Below are 17426 nucleotides of genomic sequence, written 5' to 3' on the forward strand. Positions count from 1 at the left end.
TCTGTTTTGCAGCCCTCATCCTCTCACATCTGCTAAGTCTTGTATGAAAGGTAAGTCTTATTCACATTGGGGCACAGGTGAGGATGTGTATTTGTCAAATACCTATCTACTTCATGCAGTCCTGGCAGGTGAAGTTTAGTTTTTAATAACAGCACTTCATTCTTTCATACAGAAGGAGGTTGTACCCTGGTTCTAGAAATAAAGTTTAGGTTTTTTCTTTTTTCCCATTATCATTTCATGTTTCCCTTCATCTGCAGGTTCAACCTAATTTCCTTTCAATGGAAGTGTGGGTTTCCATGGTGTTTGATACTCTTCTGGTCATTGTCGATTGCCATTACCAGCCCAGAGGACAACTTTTCTCCTGCTTTTATTATGTAAGTTCGAGAAATAAAAAATGGTTAGAAAACTCAAGCATTGATTCTTATATCAATTGTTCATGTGAAATCCATAATATAGTGTAAGTCTTAGCCTTAGCTATACATTAGATATAAGTCTCTGCCTTGGCTGTACATTAGAGTCACCTGGGGAACTTTAAATATATATATACATATTGAAAAAAGAAATACTGATGTATAGGCCTCACCTCTGATGTAATTGCTTGGGAATGGGTCCTGGGTATCAGCATTTTGGAAGCTTTCTAAGTTATTCTGATGTGTAATCAGAGTCAGGCGCTATAGTTGTAGTAAAATAAACGTTGGCTGAAGACGGAGGACCGTGAGTTTCTGGTCTTAGTGCTTTTCATTGCAGAGTATGTGACCAGGGGAAGTTCAGTTAATCTGTCTGGACCACTGTGTCCTTGTTTATAAAATGAGGTGATTGAGCAATATTAACTACAGTGATTGTAGCCCCAGCTTCACCTCTTATTAGTTTTGTGACTGTTGACCTGACACTTAACCTATCATCTTATTTTCCCTTCCTGTAAAATGAAGGTAAAAATGAATGCTTTGCCAACTTTGTAGAAGATTGTGAGGATCAAATTATATAATCTACAGGAAAATGTTTTGAAAATGTGAAATGCTCTATAAATACAAAGTAATATTGTTGATCATAAAAAAGCACCTGTTACTTAGTCATTCTCTTTCTTCATGCTTATATGCTAAGATCTGAAGCAAATTGAAAACACACTTTGTTGGTTTAGGTTTCATTTTCCCTTTATTGGCTGTAGTGCATGCTTTATTTCTGTATCTGCATGGAATTATTTTGGTTCTGCCTTATCACTATCCATTGCTTAGGGAATTATAGGGATCATGGGACAATCAGCTGAGTGGCAGAGGATTACAGTTGATTTGAATTAAAATATAGCACAAGTCCTGAACTGTTGCTAAGATCACGATTTTAGCCTGAAACTTCATTGCCTTAGGTCTTCTTTGTACAACACTTTGTGTGCCTCTGTCCTCCTGCCCTTAGGAGGACCTGGTATGTATCCATCTGGGGCTTAGGGTCTGGAACTAGATTTTTTTACTATACTTGAGGACAAAAAATGACTTACTAGATAACGTAGAATTAAATTGGAAGGTAGATTTTGCTCAAAGAAGTACTTTGTTTACGATGATTTGTTTTCTGTCAGAAGTTTTCTTATTTCTTTAATGATGGATGAAAACCTTGTTAACTTATATGGAGGTCTTTGCAGTAGCTGTCTGGTTCAGATATTCAGCAGGACAGGATATTGTATTAGACTTCTAATAGTGCTGCTTAGTTCTTGCAATCCAATAAGAATAATGTCTTTACTAGCCAGCTCGGGGTTGCCTCTTACCTTTGTGATTCTTGCATTATTATACTTTTTCAAAGCCCTGTTTCAAAAGCTACTTTCTTTATTTCCCTTGTCTTAGCAGCTGGGTCATTTTGAGTAGTATCATCATTGTAATAGTGCTATATTAACTTAAAGAATCCCTTAGTTCATGTTGCTTTTTATCCTTAAAGTACTAAAGCTTAGAGAGCAAACGAGTATAGAATTAAAAACACTTTTTAATGTGTTTTGACTGCAAGGGACAACACGGCCTTTATGGTGTGTCTGAAAATTTGAAGTGGGTAATACTGAGGAATGATAAACGGTCTTTCTTCCCCACTTGAGACATATTTATAAATTATATAATGTCTGGTGGAGCTCTCTAACACAGGACTCTCGTAGAAACTGTTCACATTCAGCTGCCCTGTCATTTTATTAGGGTTGTTATTCATTTCTTTTCCCGTAATTACATATAGGAAAGGAGCATATAGAGCTCTCCGTTTCATTTTGAATAGCTGGTTATTGCTTTGTAACCAGAGGCTTTTAGGATTTCAACTTCCTTTTTAATTAAAAGGAATTAACCCCCTGTAGAAAATAATCCATCTACTGGGAAGCGTTCCCACCAAAAATTTTGGGAGATCTGCCAATAGATCCCTGTGCCAAACTTACACTTATCCCTCTGTAACTAAACTTGAACTGCCCTCACCCTAACCCCTTTTCTTTTCTCTCCGAGAAAACTCCTGGCTTTCTGGACATTTATGATGTGGCTTGCTGGTTTCTGCAAGCTTGGATAGCTTCACTTGGGGTTTCTCATTATATACACATGTAGGCTTTGAAAACACTGATACTGTTTCAGGCTTTATAGTGAGGGAATTCACACCCTTTAAAAGGAGACACTTGTAACTTGGTTTTTCAAATTTAAAAGGGTATTATTAGTCAACCGATTGCTTAGTAGCGAATTGTTTTACTAAGAGTAAGAAGGTAACCCGTAGGTAAACACAGAAATAGATTTATTAAAAAAATTTTTTTTTTTTGGGTGGCAAGGGTGGATTTAGGAGAAGCTTGCACTGTTGTATAGCGCTTTTGTGATAGGTGTGCGTCCTTCATGTTTTAAACAAAAGGCCAACCCCCTGTTTTCTTTCTTTGGCATGTCCTAGAAATCCTATTCTGGTGAAAACACAGCTAGTGCCATTGCACGTTCTGCGGCCGCCACGGCTTTGTCTCTCCTTGTGCCAGTTTTCATTATCTCTTGCAAAGAGAAGGTTGAGGAAATCCTGAACATGCTGACTGCCAGGTTACCTGGGAAACCAAGTGCTGATGAGTCTCAAGCCGTGCAAATCCACATGGGCCTTGCTTTGGGGATGTTTCTCTCTCGCTTGTGTGAGGAGAAACTCAGGTACAGTTTATTAAAATATTCCTGTTTTTCCTCTTTGTGACTTAGGTGGAGGATTTGTCCCTCTCTCTCCCCCCATCCCCCGACACACTCTCTCTCTCTCTCTCTCTCTCTCTCTCTCTCTCTCTCTCTCTCTCTCTCTCGCTCTCTCTCTCGCTCTCTCTCTCTCTCTCTCTCTCTCTCTCTCTCTCTCACACACACACACACACACACACACACACACACACATTATATCTGAGCAATTTGTGGTGCTCCACTTTTTGAGATGTGCAGCTTGATCCTTTATTCTCCTTTATGAATGAATTTGTCTCTCTAAAATACCATCACATAGACATTAATGTGTTTTAAGGGTTCCTCTTTTTAAAGTGATTGATTACTTGAAAATCATTTCATGCTTAGATGAAAGCCATGTGTAATAGACATGAGGAAAGTCTAATCATATGGTGCTATAAATTTTAAAAAGCTTCTTTTTTTCCCTCTGGTTTATAAGGGTGAAAGTAATTACTTATTCTTTGTTGATATCACTATAAAATGGGAGGAAAAGATCGGGGTACCCCTGTGCCTGAGGGTGCGGGAGTCACTGAATCAATCACCTGAGAACTGCATGTACCCAGTTTTAAATATTGCTTTTATCCTGCGCCCTGGCTACATTTTCGTAATCCTTAAAGAGTCTTAATCTCTGCATATTATACTGTGTGCTTTATTCAGTTTGATTGCTCATTTTTAGACTGCTAGCTTTACTCTTGAATGGAGCTAATAGAATATCAAAGACCCAGGTGGAAAATTCCACTAAGTGGGAAAGTTTTCTGGTGCACGAATCTACTTTAGTTTTGTTGCTCGTTATATTTATTCTTTATTTTATTACCGATCTTAGAATTTTATATATCCAGATTGATTGTACTGTGGTACAACACGAGTATTTGGGGATCATGAATATTTAGATGTCACTGATTTGGAATTTCAGCCCCATTTTCCTGCATTGGAAATAGTAGGGATTGTGGGGAGAGGCATTCTGTTCTGATGTTAGCTGTCCTTAAGCTTCCCTAGTTGGCAGAAATTGTCTGTCCAAAAGCAAGAAATGGTGTTGATGTGGGTAAATTGGGTGATATTATGCTATATTTAGATTTCTGTTTGAAACCAGTGGTTAAGTTTACATTTGTAATTTACATAGTTTTGTGCAAACATCCATATGTGAAACCTTTATGAGAACTGCTATTGATCTAGGGAAATACTGTATTTCAGATGATCATTTTCAGCCCTTGGAAACATCTGTTGGATGATTTGGGAAGATTGGCTTAGTCTTTGTGATCATAAATGAAACATTTCCAGAATATTCATTTTGTTCTATTCACCAGTATTAGTATACACAGGCCTGGTTCTGGACGTGAACAAAAAGCTGCCCTTTGCATGTGAATTGACTGTTATGTGTCTTGTGTGTGGGACAGAACACAAAGTATTTTTATAGACTTAAAACGTGAAAGTGATTTTTTTTTTTCCCCTTTGCTTCTATGCTACAAATGGCGGTCTCTTCACCATCTGTGTTCATGTTCGTTCTTCAGTATCTTTTCAAGCTACTTGTTTTACAACTAAAAATGAGCCATGGCAGTTTAATTCCAGGCAACTCATTTCATCCTATCCTGGCTCTGGCTCCCTTCTTCCTTAGTTTAGGAGGAGACGCTGCTGGTTTTAGGGCTTGACAAGCTTACATTTGTGGTTAATTTAATTATGCTACCTGGAGAAACCTATGGTGATTCCCCTAAAGCATCCTTTCTGGTTCCTAGATTGCCTTCCACCCCTATCTACCCTACTTGACTTTGCACCTGCAGGAAACCCTGGGGAAGGACACCAGGAAGCTCTTCCTGAGGCGGCCTGCCCACAGAATAACTGCAGATTTTAACTTTGCCATAATGATCCTGTATTTGATAGCATTCTCCTTCTGCCTGGTGTGTTAGTACTGCAGCCATTAATATAATTATTCATGGTTCCCACCTTCCTAATTTCATAGAGCAGAGGAATCTGAAATATTTGCCTTTTAGTACTAATAAATATTTTACTAGATAATGACAGTCTCACCAGATAATGACATTTTTGGAGAAAATTTCTATTTTTCTAAGATTAAAGTAAGTGTTTTCTACTAACTCTGAATAATCAATGACATCAAATAAGTAGCCCAAAGTGGCCCCTTAGGAGAATAGGATCAGGACAGTATCTTGGTATCAAGAATGAAAAATCACTTTGTAGCAAAGAATTTTGACATTCAATCCATCTTTCTTTTTCTTTTCTTTTCTTTTCTTTTGCTGAGGCTTATGAAAAATCTCCTGAATTTAAATTCCAGTCTAGAATTTATTCAGAAAAGTATATTATTCCAAAGCTTGCTTCTGTCATAACTCCGAGAGGATACTAGTAGGATCTCTTTAGCATTTGTTTAGGATATTTAAGTACATTTTACTCCAGAGAACAACTATAATAGGACTTATGTAGTTAAAGCTATTAAAATTGTGTGTACCTGTGTGCATGTTTTCTCATTGCAAAACCACTATAGTCTTGGTTGGAGAAGATATTATTTAAAGTGCGCTCTGGCTGGCTGGCATTCCTGGGGCTGCATTCCACTCAGCGTGGTCTGAGGCAGCAGCAGGAGAGCTGACATGTAGGGACCCCTTGATAATAAAGTGTCGGTGATGAAGCCCACAACTCTGCCTGAAAAAACAGACGTAGACCTACCTTTTAAGTTTTATTTTACTCTAAAAGTCATAGTTCTCACCAAGACAATTACAAAAACCACATCAATTACTGTATAAAGGCAGAAAAATATAGGGCTGGGTTTTACCCCCCTTTAAAAAAAAAAAAGAATAGAACTGAAAACTTCCATATTTGAGACATGAAATCAGAAGTTATAGCCTTTGCAAGAAAGATTTGGAATGATTATTGATAATATCAGCTTAATGGATTAGTAAATATTCTGAAGAAAATCACCTTAGCATTCCTAGAAATAATTTTTTGGAATTCTGAGCTTTGTTCTTATTTTTCAGTGATTTTAAAATTTGAATGAACTGAGAAAATGCAAAAGTAGCAGTTTTAGGGTTTATTGGTTTGCAAGTGATTATAATGTACAGAAACCCAATTATTGAATAAATTCTCTGACTCAGTTTCTCTGTCTACAAAATATATGTGAATCATCAATATTGTTATTTGCTACTTTTATATATTTTTTAAAGAAATGCATTTTCAATAAAATATTGAGAGCAAACTATTACATAGTAAATATTTTGGACAGTTGAATGATTTTAAATAATTCATTTTTCCCTCTTGGTCTTTACCCAGTGATATATCTGGCCAACAGATGAACCTTCTTCTGATGAAGTCTTTGGATGCCCTGGAAAATTGCTGCTTTGACACTAGTATTGAATACAAGTATGTTGATTCCATTCCTTCTCTGATACTCAGAGATTGGTTCTTTCTTTGCCATAAATTTTACATTCTATGGTGAAATATTTGTAGGACTCGGTCTTGAATTCCTTTGTGTAGAGTTTTCAGTAGTAATAAAAAAAATCTGTAATTAAAGCTTACTTGTTCTGAAACCCATGTTTCAGAAATAGGCGGTTTGTTTCCATACAAAGCAACAAATGTCATTTTGTGGCTGTCATTAAGTTACCCATACCTTAGATTCTGTCTTGTACTTTACCATATGAGGCATCTATCTGGAGACTTGTATGTATGACAACCATTTTAAAATCTGTTGAAAATATTCTTTCAATTTGATTTGACTAAGAGTCTTTGACTCATGATTTGGATTTCCCTATGAAATCCAATGTCAGAGGAATCAAAATAGAAACAAGCAGAGGTTACACCAGAGGTTCCCAACCTCCTCAATATTAGTAGATCCCTTCTCCCCGCAAACTTCATGCTTTTAAAATGTTAAACTAAATATCTTGAGTTAATTGATTTTCTCATTCCAGTCATGAAAAACAACAAAAACAAAAAGGAATAATCAGAAAATACAAAACAAAATGGTGTTAAACATACTCATTTAGTGAGACATTGAATGTTTTAACTCATCCATGTGGCTTGTGTGGGAAAACATATTGTTTTAGTAGGCCTTCTGAAATATTGACACCATTGAGAACCTGGATTGTACCTTTTTGGATTTCCCTATGTTTTGGAACTTGAGGTTTGGATCTTCTGGGGTTGAAGTTACTAGGAAACTCAACAGAGTATAAGCACTAACCTCCAATTTATTAACTCATTTACTTCATGCTATTATGGGCACTGTTCAAATATGAGTTAAATCAGTGTTTACCAAAAAAATCAGTGTTTAAATTTCTGGCCTTTAGGAACTTATGATCTAAAGTTACATTCATGGATGTAGCCTGTTAAGTTCAAACTAACAAAAGCATAAATGGTAGAAGTACTGCAAGTATCATGTATTTCATCATGTGTAAATAAAGTCAGATCTTCACTTAGTAGGTGGTAGTTATGAGATCTTTCACATGCAGGCTAAAGTTGGCTAAGAATGCTTGAAACACACTCACTTTATCACACTTTAAAGTTGAACACGTCAGAGATGAAATGACGTGTTAGGAGTGTGGTTTTGAGTATGGGCAAAGAGAGTTCGGTGGCATGATTCAAGTCTCTTAAATTTAGAAAATGATTAATGGAAGGGATAGGGTCATTTAACTGTTCAGGGGGCCGGTGAAGAGTTGAGTTTTTTGAGCCTAATTCATGTGTTGGTGGTGCTGCCTTTTACAGCCAAGGAGTAAGGTAAGTTTCTGTCCTTTCCTGTCCCCTCTCCCCCTCTTCCTTCTTTCTCCTGCCTTCCCACAAAGGTGTCCAACATATCTGTAGCTCAGGGTATTATAAAGCTGGGGAGAAAATGGTGATTAACATGCTGCACACTTTCAGCCAGCTGGAACAATCAGGAGTGGCTCTCACGTATCAGCTCCATGAGTTTGCAGGAAGGTGTTTGAGTGAAGGGAGGGCCACGCGGATAACTGAATTATCCAAAGTATGGGCATTTATGCATTTACAACCTTCATATGTCTAAGCATATGTAACTTTAAAATTAACTTTTTATATTAACAAGGTTCTTGTTTCTTCATTCTTACCTTCTTTCTTGATTCTTACCTTCTTAATAAACGTGTTTGGGAGAAGGAAAGGTGGGCCTCCATAGGGTATTGAGCCTGCAGATTCAAGTAGAATAGGGTCGTCAGAAATTTCCTGTCCATTTAGTAAAATCTTGCTTGCCTTTCAGTGCCAATTAAAAGCCCAGGTCCTTCAAGAAACCCTCCCTCTATTCTCTCCAAACTGTGTTTTTCTTAGTTAATGAAGTTTAGTATTTTGTCATTGCTAATGCTTTGTGGGTGTTCACGCTTAGGTAGGTCTCTCGTTGGTTTTGGGTTCCACTAATACTGAGCAGCGCCGTATTTTGCTAGGCCTTTTCACATCCGCTTCTCATGTAATTAAGCCCTGATTACAACCTAAATATTGACACTAAAGCAGTAGTCACCATCACTTCAGTTTACAGATGAAGAACGTGAGTCTAAAATAGGAGACTGGTTCAAGGTCACGCACTAAGTGGCAGAGCCAGGAGAGAAACCTAGGTAGTCTGACTTCAAAACCAGCTTGCCTTCTCTTGCTTAGCACAGCATGGAGAACACATTTCAGTAGAAAGAAAGGAGTTTGACACTTGACAGTGTGGTGCTGATTATTTTTTCTGACATGTGGATGTTGTCTATCATTGAAAGCAGAAAAGAGATTCTAACTAGGCCCAGACCTGGTTCATAGCATAAAGTATTCCCCCATCCAATGAGCTTGCAGGAGTCCGGGGCAGTCCTCTCTCACCTGAAATATCGGAGGCGTTACCCAAAGGTAGTTAATAGATCTGGGAGCGTGCTATCTCGAGTGATAGAATTCACCCAGAGCAAATTTACCACGCTTCCTTGGTTTAATGGATGTGTCCCTGCTGAGAGAACCGAGCACCTGGTGTGGTGTTTGGGGTCCTATCACTTACATTTTGCTGCCATCTAGTGGTACGTATTACACCATTTCAATCTTCACAGCCATAACTAGTCATGTTATCCATCCATGACCTGAGCATTGGTTAATTACTGTTGAGCTTTTACAAATATGATAATATTTGTATAGCACTTTGTAAAGGGCAAAGCACTATACAAATGTTAGCTGTTATTAGAACTAATTATTAGATGGCCTAGTACTTAATCTGCAGAATAGCCTACAATAAACTAGGGAATTGAAGATTCATCTCTTGTTAATTTTAGAAAAATATATCATGTCCCAGTTGATATAGCAACACACATATCGGAATTATGAGCATAGCTTTTAAGACTCAGAATTTCCTTTGCCAGTGATATTTTAATACACTTGGATAAGAGATTCAAATAAGTAATGACATAATGGGGCATATCATCCTCTTTATCATTTGTTAGTATTCTTATAGGAGATTTATGTTAGCAATTCCCAAACCTCAATTTTATATCTAACACAATTTATTTCATCTGTTCAGGACACCAACACTTAAGTCCTTTTTGTTTTCAGTGGACGGAAAGATGTGAAAGCTATCTCTGCCCAAGTTGTTCTTGGTTTAGAGCTGGTAGAACAGTGAAGCTAGAATGAGGGAAATGTGTAGAAATGCTGAACTAAGCACCTAGAAGAATCTTTAAGACTTAGGACAAAAGATACACACATTAAAATGTAGAAGATTTGGAAGTCAGCAGGGAACATCAGGAATGAAGCTTGAGGACTACCTTCTTGGTACATGGTGGAACAAATGAGACAAAGTAGAAGGAAACAGTTCAGATGGTCAATAGATGCACACAATCTAACGTATTTTTGTTGGCACCCATATGTACTTAGTTAGACTATATATTCGTATATCATAACAGTCAGCTAATCACCAAATGAATAGAATCGTTAGTGACTGTTAACCTTGCCCAAGAATAATTCTGCTGTGATATTTTTTAGGTAAATGTAAACTAGAAACCGGGATGTCTTTTTCTAGACCTTTGTGCCCATGTGCCTTGAGATGGTGAAAGAGGAGCTTCAGTCCAGGGGATAGAGATTTTTGTGTGCCCAGATAGCCAGAAAAGCAAGACCTGTCTATTATTTGAAGAAGATGAACCCCAGTAGTTAAGTGAGCTTTGAGAAGAATCTTTTTGCCTCATAAACCTGACACCTCTTTCTTAAATTAGTCAGGCAAAAAATAGAAATCGAGTTTTCTTGATTGAATCTTGGATGATATATTCAGTGAATTTTACCACTCATAAATTTTGCCTCCAACTGAACATGAAAATCAAGCCTTGGGTTTTTTTTTTTGGGGGGGGTTCCCCCCTATAGATTTTTCTCTCCACTTTAGATTCTCTTGAAACTAAAGAGAATTTGGTCAGTTCTTCAGCGTTCAGTAAATGTTGGTTGAATGCCTCTCCCTGTCAAGCAGTGTTACTAGGTGCCACAAATACTGTAGTGAGGAAAAAACAGAAAAGGTACCTACCCTCATGGAGCTTGCAAGCTAGTGAAGGATGTGGTCAGTAATCAAATCAGCTCCCAGATAGTCTTCAGCGGAGTGTATCATTAAAATTGTCTGAAGTAAATTAGTACAAGGTACTATGGGAAAATATTAAGGAGGTTCCTTGCTGGGCCAGGGCAGGTATCCCTGAGGAAGTAACATTTGAAATCCTAAGCATAAATAGCAGTAACATAATTAAAGAGGGAGCAAAAGTTAAATTTTAAAGTATTAAATGATATTTGTCTAACTATATCTTTGGTGTGATTTCAGGTTTTCATATGCATCAATATAGAAAGATGGCCAAAAAAAACCTTTCCTGTAGAGTCTAAATGAAAACAAAGACTTTAAATCCATTCTAATCAGCAGCAGCCTTTCCTCTTTCAGAAATGTGATTTGTCTCAAAAGCACACAGTGTTCAGATGTTAGATGCTGATTTAACTCATTGAAATATGCATTATGCTAGTTGAGCTGGTTGTTAAGTTCCTGTAAGCAGGAACAGCAGTTCTGCCTGACTTGGATTAGTGCTGCAGTAGCTTCCTGACAAAGGATTTTCTAATGCCAGATCGTTGTGCAATAGAACCTAGGAAAACACACCTGAGACATGTTGCCTTCTCATAATCATTCCATCATGGCATCACACAGGGTGCCGGGAGGGGCCTGGGTTTGGCAGTTGGAACAGAAGGTTGGAAATCAAAAAACCCTGTCTTCTGTCCATGCTCTGCTGGAAACTCTCTGCATGACCTTGAGCAAATCCTGTAGCCTGTCCATCCTCTTGGGCATCTCTTACCGGATGTGGAAGCTCCGCTGGCACAGAGGTGTCAGGGGAAGTAACTAACATGTTCAAGAAACTGTGTGAAGGTCGTGACGCCAGCCAAAGCGATAGATGCTATATAAGAGCAAAATGACATAACATACGGGCATTGAAATATGTTATTGGAGAAATGCCCTGGAATGTCTTCTTAAGCAGTAGATATCAGGAAGAGAGGCAAGCCAAACCAGAGTGAGGATGATTTCTGAAAAAGTCAGCATTTCCTCAACTTGAAAAACAACAATGATGATAAAAACTTTTTCAAAAGAGTAAAAAATTACCCCCAAGCCACATTTATCTTATCACACTAACTAGAAGTTTTCTGGGAGAACAATTCTTTTCTTTAAATGGATATGTATTCTTTCAGGAGAACTGGGGCACAAAGCCCAAGATTCCAATTGAATTGTCACATGGGGTAACTTTTGACAAGCCTGTCATTTGTCCATTTTCTCTTCTGACCCAGTGGTACTCGGAGGGATCAGAGGGGAGAAGAGGATTAATGTCATTGTGCACAGACAAATACACAGTTTCTTTGAGACAGAAATTCCACTTGTTGAAGTTGACTAGGAAACATGAAGCACTTAGCAGTACCTCGTAATTATGCCTTGCATTTATCTGCCCCTCCTCCCCCCGTTATTAATCAGATGGCCTCAGCTCATATCCTGAAATTTAGGCTTTTCTCTCTTTATGCAGTTAATCATAGTGCACTCAGCATGATTGGGGGGGGCAGTCAGTGGAGAGAGGACCACGGCATTTCTCTAAGTGCAGAGATAGAACTGGTTTGATTAATTTTTATGCCTCCTTCTCTTACAGAGTTTGTCAAACTATTTCATGTATTTATTTGTTTTCTCCATTGGGTACATAGCACTGGCATGGGCCACGGACACATTTTGATTGGGGGGGGGGCGTTGGTCATGGAATACACCTGTACACCAGGCAGCAGAATTAGAATCCAGCCATCTTACCTCGGGTTGTAGAGCACTGGTAACTCCCATGATAAGTGAAGAGCAATGGCGTGGATTTCTTACGATTTTCACTCCTCATCTTTTTTTGGCATCCAAGCACGGGCTGTGTACTGGGAGTTGGACTTGTCCTGTCCCTCATGAGCCACAGCAGCCGAACAGAGTCGCGAGTTCACGTGGCAGCCTCGCTTCGGAAGCTCTCCGTGTACCTAGATGACAGCGGGGGCCAGAGCAGAACCTTTCAGGAGGTAGGAGACCAACGTTCCAGTTTCCTTCCCTCTGCTGGCTTTTGTTTTCCTCTTGCTGCTTATTTTCTACTTCTCCTGTTTTGGTAACTCTGAAATTAAATCCTTCCTCAATTTCAGCTGGGCTAAGGAGAAAATCTGAGTGGCAAACAACCTACATTAGATCATAAGGTTTTCAAATAGTGCAGCTATTTAAATCAAGTTAAACTTACATGTGGCATATAAGAGCCTTTAGTGAATACAAAAACCTAACTCAGTATCACTAGAAGGCAGTTTCTAAGAAGAGCTGCAATTTCTGGAGGAAGGTTAAATGGAGAATTTTTAGAATTAGCCTCCATCCAAGTATAACTTTAAGAAATGGCCAGGAATAAGCTTAAGAAACTGCGGATCGAAAAGGCATTTGATTTTTTTTAATGTCAGTTAAGCATGAAAAATTATTGAGGAAATTCCCTTCACCACACTTAATGAAAAGATTTTTCTGTGATGGTGTAAAAATATGCAGAATTGGGATCCTGGGCTCTGGTCTGTGTGTTGACTGGGTCGAGCAGGACATCTGAGGCCTGTGTGTCTGTGAGCCCAGGTGAAGCCGCGCCGCTGCAGGGCTCTTCTCTCTGGGAGGAGCCTGGGCCGACCTCTTGGCCTCACTAGATTCTCCGTCTCATTAGAGCAGATCCTATTTTCCCCTGGCCTGCCCACGAGCTATTGATGAGCACATAATGGCTGCTGTGTTTCCCTGCTCAGCTCCTCTGCTTTCAGCAATAGGACTTGTTGAATCAGTGAATTTCTTTGGGGCACAGAGGGTTGCAGTTTTGTTCTAAGACATGCACCACATTTCCATTTTTAAAGCAATGCAGAGCACAGTTGGAAAGTACTTTTTTTTTTAAGCCGAAGGAGAAAATGTTACAACCACGGAGCAATTTGATTAATAAATGAAAGCAAGGTTTTTATAATTGATGCATCTGTCTGCCTTGATGGTTTGATTTAGAAGGCCTCGAGCAAGCAGTTTCGGTTGTTCCTCCCCTCTGATTTTTATTATCCAATTTCTACCTTAGAAACTGCCTCTTTTTTTCATGCTGTTATCAATCAGTGTGAGGAGTTGAACATTTCTACTTTGTCTTAACAGCATCTTTGTGAGGAAGGGATTCATCATGAAAATGCAAGGTAGCAGGGAGGGATGAATAACCTTGATTTGGACAAATGGAAGCTCAAATAGTTGGAGTGACTTGCTTAAAGTTACTTAGCCAGTCAGTGGTCAATTTGGGATATACACTCAAGTATTGTTTCTACTCCCAGCATTTTAAAAAAATTTATAATTTGTTCATTTATTCATCTATTTATTTATTCATTTGCTTATTAAAATCACACCCGTGCTCTGAAGTGAGTAGTATTATCCCTATTTTACACAATTTATCCGACTCTAAAACCCACCTTTCTCGTCCGTCATGCTCCACTACTTCTACTAGGGAATCTTCATGTAGCAGCATTTCACTGCTTTGAATTTCCTCTCCAGTTTGGCCTTGGATCAGAGCACATGGCCATTAGTAGTATCCACTGGTGATGAAAATCTACTTCTACTGTTGAGGGAACTTTTTGATTTAGCGTCTAAAGACCCAGGTTTGAATCTCGCCTCTGTCACTTGCTAGCTATGTGTAATTGAGCCTCGAAGATTTTATCCAGAAAGTAGCCATAATGACCCCCATCTCATAATATTGTTATGAAATATAAGTTAGGCAGCAAAACAATGCCCCGTCTATAGTGGGTATACTCAAATCCAAACCTTATGCCAGGGATAAGTTTGACAAAATATTCGTGTCAACTAAACCGTGTTCTTTTATTTCCCCTCATGAAAACACGTGTTTCTCTTGTCTTTTCTTCTCAGGTCCTTGCCTATACCCTCAGCTGTGTATGTACATCCGCATTCAGTGCCGGAATTATTGAGGCTGTAGAGGCTGAAGATATTATGAATAAGCTTCGACTGTTAGTGGAGAACAACCAGCAGGTTGGAATTTCTGGTTATTTCTCAGTGGGTCTCAGGCTGCTGCTAAGTCTTAATTCTAATTTACTCTGAATTAGACTATAATGTGGTATGGTTTGTGCCCGGAACTGAGGAACTTCTAACTCTTGTCTTGTCCACAGCTATAGCCAGTATCCACAGACATCTTTTTCTCTCTTTATCCCCTATAGACACTTTTTCTTTTTTGGTCTGAGTACAAAAGCCTTTACTGGCTCTCCAGCTATTGCTCTGTATTTATAAAATCTTAAAACACGTGGCTAGGGAATATAAGAGTTATGTAAGGCTAGAAACAAAAATTCGTAACGATAGGAATACATAGAATAATCTGATAAAGTAAAGCCTCAGCAAGTTCAAGGCAGAGAAACTCTACTCATGACTAAATATATAAGAAAATTTAGATTCCTGCAATTTAAATGAAATACCCTTAAAATATTCCCTCTGAAATATTAGTCAGCCTTCAAAAGGAAGAAAATTCTGACATACACTATGACATGGATAACCTCAAGGACGTTATGCTAAGTGAAATAGGCCCGTCACAAAAAGACAAACACTGTATGATTCTGTTTATATGAGGTATTTAGAGCAGTCAAAAGCATAGAGACAGAAAGTGGAATGGTAGTTGCCAGGGGCTGAGGGAGGGGGAATGGGGAATTATTGTTTAATGGGTACAGAATTTCAGTTTTGCAAGATGAAAAGAGTTCTAAAGATGGATGGGAGTGATGGTTGCACAGCATTATGAATGTACTTCATACCACTGAACTGTACACTTAAAAATGGTTAAGATGGTAAATTTTATGTTATGTGTATTTTACCATAACTTTAAAAAATTGAAACAAAAATGTTCCCTCTGATCACACAGGCTCTAGAATTTCCCTGTTTGTATTTTGTTTGCTCAGTTCTTTGTTTTTTAGATTTCTCCAAAGTCTTAATATTGGCCATAGTGGGTTACTGCAGGATTCAGTCCAGGTTTTAAGCCTGTGCTGTTTTGTATTATTATTTTATGGTTGTATGCCTGCTCACTTACAGTCAGAATAGATTTTGCATTGTGAATCAACTATACTTCAATAAAAAATTAAATTAACGTAAAATTAGAAAAAAAAGAATAGATTTTGCAAACACCAAAATATAGAAGTTTGCATGTGCTGTGCTCATTATAGAATATTTTCTCCTCTTGTTTGGGGGTTGACTGGGCTTGGGTGATTTACCTTGGTGTTTTCACCCTAACCTCCTCCTTAGAATTTGGATTGTTTGACCCAAGTCAATCAGTAGTGCAGTATTCTTTTCCTAAAATAAACAACTTACTGAAGCCAAATTCCATACAATTAGACTGCAGTTTCTGTTGCAGACTGGTGTAGATTTAAAAAATCTGCAAATCTCTGATTTTCAGATGGAAACAGAATGTGTCTATAGGAAAGGGAGCCCTTAAATGTGCTTGTTTTGCTGTATATGAACGTTCCTGATCTGTGCCATTCTTCTTTTTTTCTTACCTCTTCTTTTAATTTATTTTTAACAGACTTCAGGTTTTGCCCTGGCGTTAGGAAACATAGTTCATGGTTTGTCTGTGTGTGGACATGGAAAAGCTGAAGACTTGGGCAACAAACTGCTCCCTGCCTGGATCAGAATTGTTCTAACAGAGGTAGAAGGACCTCCTGCATGTTATTTTATAGTTTTATAAAGGAAAAAGAGCTACTTTATTGGACCATTTATAGGTGCTGCCAAGATATATAGCTTAACCATAAAAGAATAGGCAATTTCAAATGAAAGAGACACATGTACATTTTTTTCCTTTTTAATTTAATTTTATTATTATTTTTTTATACAGCAGGTTCTTATTAGTTATCTATTTTATACATATTAGTGTATACATGTCCATCACAATCTCCCAATTCATCCCACCTCCACCACTACCACCTGCTTCCCCCCTTGGTGTCCATACCTTTGTCCTCTACATGTGTGTCTCTATTTCTGCCCTGCAAACATCTGTACCATTTTTCTATATTCTGCATATATGCATTAATATACAATATTTGTTTTTCTCTTTCTGACTTACTTCACTCTGTTTGACAGTCTCTAGGTCCATCCACGTCACTACAAATAACCCAATTTTGTTCCATTTCATGGTTCAGTAATATTCCATTGTATATCTGTACCACATCTTCTTTATCTATTCGTCTGTCGATGGGCATTTAGGTTGCTTCCATGACCTGGCTATTGTAAATAGTGCTGCAGTGAACATTGGGGTGCATGTGTCTTTTTGAATTATGGTTTTCCCTGGGTATATGCCCAGCAGTGGAATTGCTGGGTCATATGGTAATTCTTTTAGTTTTTTAAGGAACCTCCATATTGTTCTCCATAGTGGCCGTATCAATTTACATTCCCACCAACAGTGCAAGAGGGTTCCCTTTTCTCCACACCGTTTCCAGCATTTGTTGTTTATAGATTTTCTGATGATGCCCATTCTAACTGGTGTGAGGTGATACCTCATTGTAGTTTTGATTTGCATTTCTCTAATAACGAGAGATGTTGAGCAGCTTTTCATGTGCTTCTTGGCAATCTGTATATCTTCTTCGGAGAAATGTCCATTTAGGTCTTCTGCCCATTTTTTGATTGGGTTGTTTGTTTTTTTAATATTGAGCAGCATGAGCTGTTTATATATTTAGGAGATTAATATTTTGTATGTTGATTCGTTTGCAAATATTTTCTCCCATTCTGAGGGTTGTCTTTTTGTCTTATTTATAGATTCCTTTGCTGGACAAAAG

General features: G+C 38.2%; 2 protein-coding genes across 2 annotated transcripts in view; one reads left to right on the forward strand and one right to left on the reverse strand.

Moving 5' to 3' along the window:
- The window catches only part of HACD4 (3-hydroxyacyl-CoA dehydratase 4), an 807943-nt gene that overhangs the window by 682855 nt on the left and 107662 nt on the right, over positions 1-17426 (reverse strand). The gene's annotated exons all lie outside the window — the stretch shown is intronic.
- FOCAD (focadhesin) overlaps positions 1-17426 on the forward strand; it is a 290793-nt gene that overhangs the window by 225542 nt on the left and 47825 nt on the right. Inside the window, exons 25-30 of the mRNA XM_060155133.1 lie at positions 258-374; positions 2884-3122; positions 6441-6530; positions 12509-12656; positions 14533-14652; positions 16181-16303. Of these exons, the coding sequence (XP_060011116.1) occupies positions 258-374; positions 2884-3122; positions 6441-6530; positions 12509-12656; positions 14533-14652; positions 16181-16303 (837 nt within the window). The remainder of the gene's footprint in view (positions 1-257; positions 375-2883; positions 3123-6440; positions 6531-12508; positions 12657-14532; positions 14653-16180; positions 16304-17426) is intronic.

This window comes from Lagenorhynchus albirostris, chromosome 7 (genome assembly GCF_949774975.1).
Source record: "Lagenorhynchus albirostris chromosome 7, mLagAlb1.1, whole genome shotgun sequence".
NCBI classification, from domain to species: domain Eukaryota; kingdom Metazoa; phylum Chordata; class Mammalia; order Artiodactyla; family Delphinidae; genus Lagenorhynchus; species Lagenorhynchus albirostris.